General features: G+C 63.7%; 2 protein-coding genes across 8 annotated transcripts in view; both read right to left on the reverse strand.

Annotated features, from left to right (window-relative positions):
• AGRN (agrin) overlaps positions 1–7,549 on the reverse strand; it is a 34,947-nt gene extending 27,398 nt beyond the window's left edge. For 5 of the 7 annotated variants that reach the window (XM_054661545.2, XM_054661529.2, XM_054661536.2 and 2 more), the window contains exons 1-2: positions 7,255–7,549; positions 5,122–5,383 (exon numbers count right to left, since the gene is read on the reverse strand). In XM_054661545.2, coding sequence (XP_054517520.1) covers positions 5,122–5,383; positions 7,255–7,455 — 463 coding nt within the window. In that variant the 5' untranslated portion in view covers positions 7,456–7,549. The remainder of the gene's footprint in view (positions 1–5,121; positions 5,384–7,254) is intronic. The other 2 variants (XM_054661559.2, XM_063806191.1) reach the window with 2 other exon arrangements.
• Positions 7,550–13,228: 5,679 nt separating this feature from the next.
• On the reverse strand, positions 13,229–14,536 carry ISG15 (ISG15 ubiquitin like modifier). The gene is made up of 2 exons (XM_016958572.2): positions 14,193–14,536; positions 13,229–13,785 (listed from the first exon to the last, which is right to left on the reverse strand). Exons 1-2 carry the CDS (start codon positions 14,193–14,195, stop codon positions 13,291–13,293), a joined length of 498 nt encoding a protein of 165 aa, XP_016814061.1. The 5' UTR covers positions 14,196–14,536; the 3' UTR covers positions 13,229–13,290.
• Positions 14,537–14,942: the final 406 nt, after the last annotated feature.

The raw sequence follows: 14,942 nt of genomic DNA on the forward strand, positions 1-14,942 counted from the left end.
CCAGACACGGGGCAGCGTGCTGGACGCAGTGAGCAGGGGGCAGGAGAGTGGAAAACCAACAGCAAGCTGAGGCGAGACACGTGCACAAGGACAGAGGAAGAGCCCAGCTCCGAGGCCCCCTGGACAGGCCAGGGTCACCCACCACCAGCCCCACACCTGCAGCACTGGCCCGGGCTGAACCCGGGGACATAGGGTGGTAAGAACCATGGCCCACTAGTGGAGGCTCCACACAGAATTCTGAAGTGCACAGACTGGTACATCTGAGGCTGCAGGCACGTGCACACACATGCGTGTACACACACACACAAACACGTGCACACACGCAGGCCACACAGCTGGAAACAGCCGGCTGCCTGTAGGACACAGCGCGCCCCTTCTCCCACGCCTCTGCTCCGTGGGGGGACTGCAGGAGGAGGGGGCTGGGAGGGGCCGTCTCCCTTTCCCAGGTCCTGCTGTGAGCTGCCCCTGGCAGGGGGCCTTCCTCAGAAGAAGTTCCCAGGATCTGTGCTGGGGGGAGAGGCCCCTTCGGGGGGGCTTCCCTCAGTGCTGCAGGCTCCGCTAGAGACCTGCCTCATTCCCTAGATCCCAGCCACGATCTTGCCACAGCCTGAGGGGCGCACAGGACTGCTCTGAGCCCCAGTGCAGCTCCCAGCAGCTCACCCAGCAGGCAGGAGGTGCAGGGGTACAGAGCCTCCTCCTCCAGCGGGCGACTGTCCATGGGGTGATATCTCAGCCCTGCACTTCCTTTTTCTCATCTCTGAGGGGCAGGCACCTCCTGGGACCCCGGGGTTCCATCCTGAGGTGGGCGGGCCACCACGGTGTTTCCGTCTGCAGCCCCAGCCCCGCTGGGCTTCGGGGGCCCTGGGGAGCCCAGTCCAAGTGGGGAGGGGGGTGCCAGAACCAGGACTGCAGGGAGGGGGTCCGTTCCTGCCCCACCCAGGCCGCTGGTGGGGCTGCGGACCTGGGTCCCACAGGTGGAAGCAAAGCCCTGGGCGTGGGGCGTCTGCTTCTGCAGTTGTTTTCCACCCTCCTGCGGTGATGGGGGCAGAGTCAGCCCTTCAGGAAGGAAGCTGCACGGGGCTGGCTGGAATGACCTCTGGCCGGACCTGTGGCCCCGAGGCACGGGCACCCCCTTCCCTGGAGCAGCCCCATCCCGCCTTCTGCAGGCTGTGGGGCTAATGATTCCCTCTCCTGATCTTGCAGGGACAGGAACCTGTCCTCACCCTAACCTCCTTCTCCCCTACCTTGGCCTGGAGGCTGCAGCAGGTGCCATCCCCACCACCACCCACAGAGGCCCCACCAGAGCGGCCAGTGTGGACAAGCGGGAGCGAGCCCAGTTCCAAAACAACCTTCCCTCTCTAGTCTGCAGGAACAATGGAGCCAGGGCTGTTCTCTGGGTGGGGAGTGAGGGGGTGGGGTGGGGTCTGGAAAAAGCCAAGAGTTCCTTCCCCCAGCTCAGCTCGGCCCTCTCAAAGAGGTCATCTCCACAGAACTGACCAGCCCGATTCCCCTACCCCTGCCACCACCTCACTCCCTTTGGTTTCAGCCAGCAAAGCCCCCCCCCCAGGCCAAGGCAGGGGCAAGCCCAGGAGAAGTCAAAGACGGGACAAGTCCATTCACGCAGGCGGGAAGCACCGAGCCCCGACTTCCCACCAGGAGCCCCGGGGTTGGGATGGACAGAGGTGGGCCCTTCACCTGGCAGACCCCCCTCCCAGCTCCAGGAGAAACAGAGGTGGAGCCCCACTTCCCACCAGGAGCCCCTGGGTGGGGAGACACAGAGGTGAGTGGGGAGGGACAGAGGTAGGCCCTCTGCCCTCCCACCCGGGAGACCCCCTCCCAGCTGCAGGAGGGAGATTGGGGCAGCAGCCTCGAGCCCAGACCTGCCTGGGGGAGGGCCAGAGAGGGGCTCATGGGGTGGGGGTGGGGGAACCAGGGGGCAGGATGAGAACCTGGAGTCAGGAGGGGGCAGGAGAGGGTGGCAGGAATGCGGAGGAGTTGGGGGCAGGAGCTGAGCCCTGGGCAGGAGAGGGGGCTGGGCCCAGCCCTATGGGAGGTCCTCCTGCATCCCAGAAACCTCCCCCAACTCCTAGACTGCCCCACACTGAGGGGAGCCTGGTCTGGGGCTGTCGGGCCCCTCAACCCCAGCACTGATGCTGTCCCCGGTGCCGTGGGACTCTGGGCTTCCCCTAGGACTGCCGTCCTGAGGCCTAGACAGCTGGCCAGGCAGGGAGGAAGGGAGGGTGCACACGCCGGAATACAGGCGGGGCCGCGACTAGGCCGCCGGGACCCCGGGCTTCAGAGCTGGGCAGGGCCGGGCTGGGAAGGCGCCAGACTCACTCTGACCCTGGCCCCCTGCCCTGTCCCTGTGCCAGGCCCCGGCAGGGGCAGACAACACTCCCTTTCTCTGCTCCTGGCTCCTAGCAGGGAGGAATGGGCCCCGGGCGGCCTGGCCGGCCCTCAGCCAGGAGTCCCTCCTGGGGGCTTCAGGGAGGCTCTAGGACCAGCCTTTGTGAGGTGGGCTGGGAGGGCATGGGCAGTGCCCAGACAGGACAGGGTGGCGAGGGCTGGAGGAGTCGCCCGCTCAGCCGCCAGCCCTGGGCAGCTGGCACTGCGGAGGCCAGGCCACTTCCCTGACAAAGCAGGGGCGGGGGTCTCCTTCCGGAGGGAGCAGCGGGCCTCCCCCGCCCAAAGGTGGCGCAGAGGGAGGGACACATACCTGTCTTAGTTATGCCAGGAATGTGGCTCCCTAGGCAGAGAAGGGGGGAGGAGCCTTTCTGAGGGCTGTTGACTGGGGGAGGGGCCTTGGCTGGGCAGGGCCAGGAAGACCTGGCAGGGCCAGGTGAGAAACTGAGGAAAGGAAGTCCTCAGTAGAGCTGAGTCCAGGTGTGGCCCAGCAGCAGGTGCACCTCAGGCGGTGTCCGGGCAGGGGTGGTGAGGGGCGTGGCCCTCCCCGACCTGGGGAGCTCGGAGGGGCCTTTGTCTCCAGGATGGGGTTCCCCATACAAGGTGGGACCCTGTGGTCTCAGGGGTAGCTTCTGAAGACTAGGGGCTGCCCAGACGTCATCCTGTGCCCTGGGAGGTGGGGTCGGAGTCAGATGGGGAGAGGTCAGCTAGGCTCAAGCCCCCTCCGTCCATCCCCCTCACTAGGGTGAGGCCTTGGCTACCAGAGGGCCCAGGGTGGGGTTCAATGTCCTTATCTCCTACAGAGCAGGAGGTGGACCCACCTCCCACACCACCCAGTGTGAGGGGAGGGGTGGGCACACAGAATTGTCCCTTCTCCAGCCAGACTGGCTCCAGAGACCTTGTCCCTCAGGGCTCAGCCCAGGCTTCTGGGAGGCATTTACCCTGTCCCGGCAGCCAGGGACCCCAGCCACCCGAGATATCCCTGGTCTACTTCCACAGCAGAGCTCCACATGTCCCACCGGAAGCTCCTGGGCTCCCCACTCCTCATGCTGTTTCCCTCCTGAGGCTCCCCTTGGCCCCTGGCTCACCTGCAAGGCCCCTCCCATGACAGTCCTCCCTGGCTAACCCTCCCCTGGCCAGCCCCACCCCAGGGGGTCCGGTGGCCACAGCCCCTCCCGGGTGCTCCCCAAGCTGCATACTGGCTGTGGGTCCCAGGCTCCCCACCTGGAGCTCGTCCCTGAGTGCGACTGCCCACAGCTGGGCTAAGCCACACCCACCTGGCAGGGGCTCCCCACGGACCCTCCTCCCAGCGCTCTGCTCCGCCTGGGCACTCGCTCCAGAGCCAGGGCCTGGCACGCGTAGAGCGGCTTCGGTAAGATGCAGAGCCTCGTTCGGCCGGGGTGACTCTCCTGCCATGTGCCCTCTGACCCTAGAGCAAGTCCTCAGCTACTAAGTCACGGACTCTCGGGCTGGACCCACCTGGCTGTGGGGTTAGTGACTCCCTCTCCTGATCTTGCAGGGACAGGAACCTCTCCTCGCCCTAACCCCCTTCTCGAGCCCCTCCTCAGCTCCCAACAGCCTATCCTGAGTCCACGACGCCCCCATCTTTCCCCCAGACCACGAGTGCTCAGAAGAGGACCAAGGTTATCATGTCCTGCCAGTGGGGGACCCAGGGGACCCTCCTCTGTGCTGCACTGAGGCCCTGGACCCTGAAGGCAGCTTGGGGACCACTGACCACAGGCTGGGGAAAAGGCCGCAGCGTTCCTTATTTTGGGTGCTGCCCCTCCCCCTGCACAGCCCCCAGGCATGCACAGAGAAGGCAAGAGCAGTGGACAGTCCAGGACCTCACAAGGACCCCTCAAGAGCCAGGCTAATGTCAGGGCAGCAAAGTTTCCTGCCGGCCAACGGAGCAGATCGGAGAGACGGGAAGTCAGGACCCTTGCCGTTGCCTTGAGGAGGAAGCATTCTCCAGACCCCCCCCACCGACACATCCCTTCCCAGGCAGCCATGAGGGAGCAGACAGGATGTGGGGGCGACAGGGACCTCCTATATTTTCCCTGCCACATTCCCCAGCCAACGATCTCAGTCCCCAACTGGGACTTGTCCTGCGGGGGCTGCCGTGGGATTTCTGCCCCCACCAGGCTGGGGTCAGGGAGGGCCACTCCTCGGCCCTTCGGCAGAGCCACGGGAACAGCAAGCAAGACCTCACGACGGCAAATGCCACACCCTCCACATCCGCAGAAGCCCTCGCCGCACAGCCTCGCCCTCCCGCCCGATCCCCACGGCGAGGGGTGCTCGACACGCGGGCCCGTCTAGACGGAGGTCCGGGCTAACACAGGGGCTTACACAGCTGGGGACATTCACCTGTCCCCTAGACATTCAGCTTCTCCCTAGAAGGGGCCTCCAGAAGGAAGTACGGAGAGCTGGGAGGAGGGGAGGAGGCAGGAGGCCATCTGTTTGCAGGGCTGGGACTTGCCTTGGGCCCCAGGGCCAAAGATGTCTAATGTGAGGGCTTGGAGATGCAGCTGGGGAGCCAGGGACGGAGAAGCAGAGAATGAGGCTGGATCACAGTCAGACCCCAGGTCAGAGTACAAGACACCGTGTGCTGCAGCCTCCGGCACAGCACGAAAGGACTCCTCACAGCGACCCCTGCAACCTGTCCACCTTGGCCACTGCCCCGACCCCCGCAGGCCCCCACACGAGCCCCCCACCACACACCTTCCACGCAGAACTCCACCGCCTCCAGGTTCCGCAGGGTGATCCGCATGAGGCTGGAGTTGAGCATCAGCTCGTTCTTGTGGGCTGGCCACAGGTATGGGGGTGCAGGGTTCACAAAGAAGATCCTGGTGTCCCCAGTGGACACCTGGTTGTCACAGATGAGGGGGTCTCCAAAGCCGCTGATCACCACCTTGTTGCCGCCATCCAGCAGGCTCTCCCGGGCCACCAGGTCTTTGCCCTTCAAGTACCGCCAGACCCGAACCTGGGGTGGACATGGCGGTAGGTGTCATTAGTCCTCTCCTGGGGACGTGGGGGTAGGTGTCATTAGTCCTCTCCTGGGGAAGGGGCTAGACTGGGGGCTTTAGGTGTTTAGGGCAAATGTCCACAGTAGACTCAAGCCCTGGGCAGAGATGTGGGGAGACCTCTGAGTCAGCCCGCTGGGCGGAAGCTGGGGGAAGCCCACACTGGCCACCACGGCCCATGCGGGAACGCTCAGAGATGCGTCGTCACCTGTGAACACATGCCCTCCCCCAGGTCTAACCAACTTCAGCCACCCCAGCTCCAATAACATCCCTATCAGCTAAGGCCGAATTTGGGAAGGGGGCCCACCTGGCTTGGGGCGCCTGCCTTCCACACTTCTCCCCACCTGCCCAGTGCTCAGGGCCCACCTCCCGGCAAGCTTGGGCAGTGGAGGAGGGGGACGGGGCGTCGGGGTAAGGGGCCAGCTTGGCCCCGTGGCTGGGCTGAGACGCCCCTTCCTGGGGCTTCTACAGTCTGTGCACTCAGGGCAGCCTGTGAACCACGAAATCAAGTTTGGGCAGTGCAGGGTGCCCCACCCTCCACCTTCTCAGCTCCTGGGGCCCTGAGGGCAGCTGCTCTGACGGTGGCCTGTGGTAAAGACTACAGCCGACCTGGCGGCCCTCACAGGGACAGGGACCCACGCACTCACGCACTCCCCTGAGAACAAAGCCGGGAGAAGCAGCCCCTTCCTCAGGTGATCTGGGGGGCTGGGGCTGCCGGATGGGGGGAGAGACAATGGTTGGCCTGTCCACTGCGCAGCCCCTGCTGGGAGCCTCAGGACTGCGGCATCCGCAGGGACCCCCTCCAGTTGCGCAGGCAGAGCCTCTTCCACGCCCCCCAACAGTAGGCTCCAGGAGGCAGATGACCCAGGCAGGGGGAGGGCCTGGTGGCTTTCATCGCCTTCCCCCACCCCAGCCACACCCAGGAGCAGCGGGGAGGAAGCCGGGAAAATCCTGCAGGGGCCTGGCAAAGTGCCCCGGCCGCTGTGGAGGAGACTGGGCCGGCGGGGGAGCCCAGCTGTAGCCCGCACCGGCCAGTCTGAAAGAAGCTGCCACCTTCTCCACCTCCGTGGAGGGAAACGAGTGGATTTCTGGTCCCAGGAGATGGTTTTGGGGGTACACGGGAGCCGGCTCTGGGTCCCCCGAGCCCCTACTAGGAGAAGATGGTGGGGGTCCCAGCGTACCTACCCCGGGGGCTCCCAGAAGCACCTGAAGGAGAAACCAGGGAAACTTCCCCTCCCCGGGGTGGGGAGCCCCGGTTCCCGCAGGAGCGCGATGGGGCACCGGCCCTGCCCCCAAGCACACGAGGCCCGGTGACGGCCCCGCCCACCTCTCTGCTCCTGCACGCCCCCCCCCCCCCGCACCACTGCGGCACCCCCCACCTGGCTCCCGGGGTTGGGAGCTCAGGCTGTGCGCCCCTTTTTCTCTCCTGACCAACCCCTCTCGCCCCGGGAAAGGCCTCTGGGGAGGGGAACAAGCGGATCCCAGGCCCAGCCCCCGCTCCCCGCCCGGGCAAAGGCCCCCCCTCCCCAGGCCCCTCTCCTTCTCGGCCGGTAGGGAGGGCGCGCGGCAGCCGCAGTCCGTGGGCGAGGTGCACTTGTCTCCGCGAGGAGGGAGGCGGCGGCAGGCGGAGGACGGCGGCGGCGCAGCAACTTTCCCCGGCGCCCGCGAGTTTCCCGGGACCCGACGACCCCCCCTCCCGGGGTTTGGCGGTCGCCAAGGGAGCCGGAGCGGGGGCTGCGGAGCGACCGGGGCTGGTTCCCACGGCCTGGGGCGGGGGTCCCGGCGGGGCGGCAGGCGTCGCGAGGGGAGGCCGGGGTCCGGGTGGGCGCACCTTGCAGGAGTACGTGTGCTGCACCGGGTCCACGTTGAGGATCTCCTCCACCGTCCCGGTGAGCACCACGTTCGCCTCCTCCTCGCGCCGCTCCAGCGCGCGCTCCGGGCATGTCCCGCCGGCTCCGGGCAGGACGCACGCGGCCACCACAAGGAGCGGCAGCAGCGGCCGCAGCGGGCCCGGGTGGGACGGGCCGGCCATGGCGCAGGCGGGAGGCGGCGGAGGAGCGCGCGGGCCGCGCCGGGGACGGGACTGGACAGGACGGGACGCAGCTCCGGAGGCGGCGGAGCGCGGGCGGGCGGAGCGCGGGCGGGCGGGCGGGGGCGGGGCCCGGGCGGCGCCCCTCCCCCTCTCTCCTCCCCGCCCCCCTACCCCCTCCCCGCGCCCTCCTCCTCCCCCTCCTCCTTCCTTCCCCCTCCCGCCCCCTCCCTCCTCCCTCCCCCGGCCCGCCCGGAGGCCGGCGACCCGCGCCGCCGCGAACAAAGCCCCGGGACGCAGCGCCCGGCGCGGCCGTGGGGCGGGAAAGGGGCGGCCCGGGAGGGGGCGGGGAGGGGAGAGTGGGGGGCGGGTCTGGATCCCGCAGGCGCCCCTCCCCCGCCGCGGCCCCCCGGAAGTGCGGCTGCACCCGAGTTAATGCCTAATCTGGAGGAGACGTGACGGGACTGCCGAGGGGCTCCGGGCGGCGCCGAGCCGGGCGGCAGGGCTCGAAGGCCGCCGGGAGGGGCCCCAGACCCGGCCCCGATCCCGCCCCGCAGGCCGCGCCCCTCCCCCGCGGGGCCGGACACCGAGGCTCGGCCGGGCCGGACCCCCCGGGGGCTGCGGCGCGGAGGCGGGTCCCGGTACCGGGGCGGGCGCTGATTGGCCAGCACGGGGCGCGGCCCCGCCCCTCCCAGCCCCGCCCCCCAGGCCCCGCCGCGGGGAAGTTCGCGCCCCCTTCCGTCCCGCGGCTGCAAGCGCGGGTCCCGCCACGCCCCCTCCCAGCTCTGGGCCGGGCAACTCTGCAGCTTGGCCTGGCTGGGTGCAGGGGGAAACTGAGGGCTGGAGGACCCAAGTGGGAGCCTGGCCTAGCTGAAGATTGAAAGGAGGGAGCGGAGGCCCCCTTTGTCCCTTCAGAACTGTGTCTAGGCTGGGCATGGTGACTCACGCCTGTCATCCCAGCACTCTGGGAGGCGGAGGCAGCAAGATCTCTTGACACCGGGTGTTCGAGACTAGCCTGGGCAAAATAGCAAGACCCCATCTCTCAAAAAAATTAAAAATTAGCTGGATGGGCCGGGCGCAGTGGTTCACGCCTGTAATCCCAGCACTTTGGGAGGCTGAGGCAGGTGGATCACGGGAGGTCAGGAGTTCGAGACCAGCCTGGCCAACATGGTGAAACCCTGTCTCTACTAAAAATACAAAAATTGGCCGGTGTGGTGGCTTGCACCTGTATTCCTAGCTATTTGGGAGGCTGAGGCAGGAGAATCACTTGAACCCAGGAGGCGGAGGTTGCAGTGAGCTGAGATGGTGCTGAGAGGTGACAGCGTGCTGGCAGTCCTCACAGCCCTCTCTCGGTCTTCACGCCTCCTCTGCCTGGGCTCCCACTTTGGCGGCACTTGAGGAGCCCTTCAGCCCACCGCTGCACTGTGGGAGCCCCTTTCTGGGCTGGCCAAGGCGGGAGCCGGCTCCCTCAGCTTGCAGGGAGGTGTGGAGGGAGAGGCGTGAGCGGGAACTGGGGCTGCGGGCGGCGCTTGCGGGTCAGCTGGAGTTCCGGGTGGGCGTGGGCTTGGTGGGCCCCGCACTTTGAGCAGCCGGCCGGCCCTGCCGGCCCAGGGCAATGAGGGGCTTAGCACCCGGGCCAGCGGCTGCGGAGGGTGTAATGGGTCCCCCAGCAGTGCCAGCCCACTGGCGCTGCACTCGATTTCTCGCCGGGCCTTAGCTGCCTTCCGGCGGGGCAGGGCTGGGGACCTGCAGCCCGCCATGCCTGAGCCTCCCACCCCCTCCGTGGGCTCCTGTGCGGCCCAAGCCTCCCCGATGAGCGCCGCCCCCTGCTCCACCGTGCCTAGTCCCATGACCACCCAAGGGCTGAGGAGGGCGGGTGCACAGCGCGGGACTGGCAGGCAGCTCCACGTGCAGCCCCAGTGCGGGATCCACTGGGTGAAGCCAGCTGGGCTCCTGAGTGGTGGAGACGTGGAGAACCTTTATGTCTAGCTCAGGGATTGTAAATACACCAGTCAGCACCCTGTGTCTAGCTCAGGGTCTGTGAATGCACCAATAGACACTCTGTATCTAGCTACTCTGATGGGGCCTTGGAGAACCTTTATGTCTAGCTCAGGGATTGTAAATACACCAACTGGCACTCTGTGTCTAGCTCAAGGTTTGTGAACACACCAGTCAGCACCCTGTGTCTACCTCAGGGTTTGTGAGTGCACCAATCGACACTCTGTATCTAGCTACTCTGGTGGGGACTTGGAGAACCTTTGTGTGGATACTCTGTATCTAACTAATCTGGTGGGGACGTGGAGAACCTTTGTGTCTAGCTCAGGGATTGTAAACGCACGAATCAGCGCCCCGTCAAAACAGACAACTCGGCTCTACCAATCAGCAGGACGTGGGTGGGGCCAGATAAGAGAATAAAAGCAGGCTGTCGGTGCTAGCAGTGGCAACCCGGTCAGGTCCCCTTCCACACAGTGCAGGCTTTGTTCTTTCGCTCTTTGCAATAAATCTTCCTACTGCTCACTTTTTGGGTTCACACTGCTTTTATGAGCTGTAACACTCACTGCCAAGGTCTGCAGCTTCACTCCTGAAACCAGTGAGACCACAAGCCCACCGGGAGGAACAAAAAATCCAGACGCGCTGCCTTAAGAGCTGTAACACTCACCGCCAAGGTCTGCAGCTTCACTCCTGAGTCAGCGAGACCACAAACCCACCAGAAGGAAGAAACTCCGAACACATCCGAACATCAGAAGGAACAAACTCCAGACGCACCACCTTAAGAGCTGTAACACTCACCGCGAGGGTCCGTGGCTTCATTCTTGAAGTCAGTGAGACCAAGAACCCACCAATTCTGGACACAGTGCAACTGCACTCCAGCCTGGGTGACAGAGCGAGACTGTCTCAAAAAAAAAAAAATTAGTCGACGGGCCGGGCGTGGTGGCTCATGCCTGTAATCCCAGCACTTTGGGAGGCCGAGGTGGGTGGATCACTTGAGGTCAGTAGTTCGAGACCAGCCTGGCCAACATGGTGAAACTCTGTCTCTACTATAAATACAGACAGGGCACGGTAACTCACGCTTGTGATCCCAGCACTTTGGGAAGCCAAGGGGGGAGTGGATCACAAGGTCAGGAGTTCGGGACCAGCCTGACCAACATGGTGAAACTGCCTCTACTAAAAAATTAGCCGGGTGACACGCACCTGTAATCCCAGCCAGTCAGGAGGCTGAGGCAGGAGAATCGCTTGAACTCGGGAGGCGGAGCTTGCAGTGAGCTGAGATCACACCACTGCACTCCAGCCTGGGCGACAGAGCGAAACTCCATCTCAAAGAAACACAAAACAAAACAAATACAAAAATTAGCCAGGCGTGGTGACACGCACCTGTAATCCCAGCCAGTCAGGAGGCTGAGGCAGGAGAATCGCTTGAACTCAGGAGGCGGAGCTTGCAGTGAGCCGAGATCACACCACTGCACTCCAGCCTGGGCGACAGAGTGGAACTCCATCTCAAAGAAAAACAAAACAAAACAAATACAAAAATTAGCCAGGCGTGGTGACACGCACCTGTAATCCCAGCTACTCAGGAGGCTGAGGCGGGAGGATCACTTGAGTGTGGGAGGTGGAGGCTGCGGTGAGCGGTGATTGTGCCACTGCACTCCAGCCTAGCTGAGAGTATGACCCTGGGAAAAGTAAGTAATTTTTTTAAAAAAAGGACTGGGTCGGTCAGGCCCAGTGGTTCACACCTGTAATCCCAGCATTTTGGGAGCCCGAGGCAGGAGGACCACTTCAGGCCCGGAGTTCAAGACCAGCCTGGCCAACATGATGAAACCCCATCTCTACTAAAAATACAAAAATTAGGCCGGGTGCGGGGGCTCACACTTGTAACCCTAGCACTTTGGAAGGCTGAAGCGGGCGGATCATGAGGTCAGGAATTCGAGACCAGCCTGGCCAATACAGTGAAACGCTGTCTCTGCTAAAAACACAAAAAAAAGTTAGCTGGGCGAGGTGGTGGGCACCATTAATCCCAACTACTCGGGAGGCTGAGGCAGGAGAATCGCTTGAACCCGGGAGGCGGAGGTTGCAGTGAGCCGAGATGGCGCCACTGCACTCCAGCCTGAGCGACAGAGTGAGACTCTATCTCAAAAAAAAAAAAAAAAAAAAAAAGCACGGGTGCGGTGGCTCACGCCTGTAATCCCAGCACTTTGGGAGGCCGAGATGGGTGGATCACGAGGTCAGGAGATTGAGACCATCCTGGCAAACACAGTGAAACCCCGTCTCTACTAAAAATACAAAAAAAAAAATTAGCCGGGCGTGGTGGCAGGTGCCTGTAGTCCCAGCTACTCAGGAGGCCGAGGCAGGAGAATGGCATGAACCCGGGAGGTGGAGCTTGCAGTGAGCAGAGATCGCGCCACTGCACTCCAGCCTGGGCGACAAAGCGAGACTCCGTGTCAAAAAAAATAATAATAAAAAGGACTGGGCCTGTGGTGCCCCTCTCACCCCAGGCTAGCTACAGATCTCTGAGCCAGAAGCCACAAAGGAGGCCCTGCCCTGCCCTGCCCCCGTTGGGGGTTCAGGAAAGGCCCCTGGCTAAGTGCTTCACTCGCCCATTGTGACACAGGGGTGAGGTGGGGACCCGGACACAAGGCTGGAGCCAGGACACCCCCTGCTAGGCACATGCGGGCACACGGTGGTCCTGGTGCAGCCAGACGGGAGTCTCCCCACCTGGATATGGACCCCCACAGACCAGGGGGGGACTCTGTGTCTCCAGCCGGATCCTCCCGAGGGCTCTGAAAGCTGAGGCCCAAGTGCCCAGAGTCCGGACTCTGCATGTCCCTCTGTGCCCCGTCCTCGCTGCGTCCCGGCCGACATCCGTTCCCCGTCCTCCCTGCATCCCGGCCAACAGCTGGCTTCTAGGAGACTCATTTAGCAAATTGGAATAGGAGAGACAGAGAAGGGTGCATGGGTGGGGGAAGGGGTGTAGCTTGTAGCTTGTACTGAATTGGGGGCCCCCCACCGGGGACAAGCTCTGCTTCCTGGATGGTGTCAGCCCCAACTCCAGGTGCCTCCACTGCTGGCCACGGCCCCTCCCCTCCACTGCTGGCCACGGCCCCTCCCCTCCACTGCTGGCCACGGCCCCTCCCCTCCACTGCTGGCCACGGCCCCTCCCCTCCACTGCTGGCCACGGCCCCTCCTTCACGCACAGCCTTGAGGGGCTGTGCTTAGCCACCCAGGCTGTCTTCTGCAGCTGGCCCCAGTGGTGATGTGAGTGCTCAGGAGCTGTCTCTACCCCTCCCTAGCCCAGCCCAGGCTGGTGGAGCAGGCTGTGTAGGCTGGGCTAGGGACGGCTGAGGCCCCCAGCCCCCAGTTCCTATGGAGAGCCTGCCTCACAGCCCACTGGGCAGGCCCCAAGGACTCACCCCTTACTGCTCCCAGGGGCCCACTGGGAGCCTCCCCTTTTGAGCTGAGCAGGCCGGTCCCTGCCTAAGCCGTCTGCTGTCCCAGATGGAGGACAGGCAGGATGGGCTCCAGCAACTGTGTCTCTTTTTCTTTTCCTAGAAGTTAATTTCCCAAAGGGTGGGGAGAGCTGTCTTACTTCAGTTTCGGGGTGGGGGGCTCCCTATTTTGATCCCTCGAAGCTGTAACTGCAAACCCTTAACCCTTCACTTGGCAGCCCAGGCCTGGTCACCAGGATGGACCCTGGGTTCTACCTCCTGACTTCTCCCACCCCATCACCAGGGGTCTGAGGCAGACGCTGGAGGAGGGGCAAGCACAGACACAGAGGCAGCCATTTCTCTTTACAACAGCCTTTATTTCCGGCCCTTGATCCTGCTCGGATGCTGGTGGAGGCCCTTAGCTCCGCCCGCCAGGCTCTGTGCCGCCTCCCCGCAGGCGCAGATTCATGAACACGGTGCTCAGGGGCTTGAGGCCGTACTCCCCCAGCGGGAGCTGGTCCTCCAGGGGCTTCCCCTCGAAGGTCAGCCAGAACAGGTCGTCCTGCACACCCTCCAGCCCGCTCACTTGCTGCTTCAGGTGGGCCACGGTCTGCGTCAGCCGTACCTCGTAGGTGCTGCTGCGGCCCTTGTTATTCCTCACCAGGATGTTCAGAGGTTCGTCGCATTTGTCCACCACCAGCAGGACCGTGCTGCCGGGGCCCAGGCCCTGGCTGGCAAGGGGGACCCCGTCCTGCAGCGCCACACCGCTCGGGTGGACAGCCAGACGCTGCTGGAAGGCGTGCACGCCGATCTTCTGGGTGATCTGCGCCTTCAGCTCTGACACCGACATGGAGTTGCTCAGGGACACCTGGAATTCGTTGCCCGCCAGCATCTTCACCGTCAGGTCCCAGCCCTGCAGGCATCACACAGGCTCAGAGACTGCGGTGTCAGCCCCAGGCCCACCACACACAAGGCACTGGCTGCAGGGCGAGCTCCTGTACCCAGGGACAGTGCTCCCTCCTGTCTGTCCTCTACATCCCGTCGGCAGGGACCCCAGGCACAGAAGGCACTGAGGGCTCATTACTAGAAGGCCAGCTGCCCACCGCCATCCCGTGGCCTCCCTTTACCTGCTAGGGTGCCCCTCTGTGCCCCACCCTGAGGATCTCAGGGGTGACCTGCTTTCAGGAGCACACTTAGAACCTGGCCAAGCTCTGAGCAGCTCCGCTCTCCCTGCACCCCTGGGAGACCTTGGCTGGGGGAGGGAGACGAAAATGGGCTGGCACAGAGCCCACCTCCCCCCACCTGTGACATCTGCCTTACCATGGCTGTGGGCTGTGGGCCACGGCACGAGCTCCTGTACTGGCAAAGATGAGTTCGCTGCCTCTCAGCCGCCGGCTTCCGCAGGCAGCACCGGCCCTATTATAAGCCTGAGGCACACACGTCAGGGGGCGTGCCGCCGAGCCTGCGCTGGTGGCCAAATTTGGCTTCAGTTTCGGTTTCCCTTTCCCGAAGCATGCCCCAGAGTGAACGGAAGAAACAAAACCGAATGACCGAAAGACAGGGAAAAGCAAAAGTGGGGGTGGGCAGGGTCGCAAAGGCACTGTCAGGGCCGGGGACTCCGGACAGCGGACGGCATCCCCACCCCCACCCAACGCCCTGGAAACACCTAAATATCGCGCATTCCAGATCCTTCACAGGATGCACTAAAGCTGTCGTCACATGGACTAATGGTTTCATTTTCCATTTACCAACTTGCAAAATTAGTAAACTTGGAAAACATCCCCATGGTTAATTGAGAAACAAGAACTCCAAACTACCCAGAGATAACAACACTCGGTTTAGGGCAGTATTTGCTCAGATTGGTGTTTTTTTTGTTGTTGTTTTTGTGTTTTTGAGACAGGGTCTCTCACTCTGTCGCCCAGGCTGGAGTGCAGAGGCACGATCTCATCTCATTGCAACCTCCACCTGCCAGGCTAAAGCAATCCTCTCACCTCAGCCTCCCACGTAGCTGGGACCACAGGGGTGCACCACCAGGCCCGGCTAATTTTTTGTATTTTTAGTAGAGATGGG

The sequence above is a fragment of the Pan troglodytes genome, chromosome 1 (assembly GCF_028858775.2).
Source record: "Pan troglodytes isolate AG18354 chromosome 1, NHGRI_mPanTro3-v2.0_pri, whole genome shotgun sequence".
Taxonomy (NCBI): Eukaryota; Metazoa; Chordata; class Mammalia; order Primates; family Hominidae; genus Pan; species Pan troglodytes.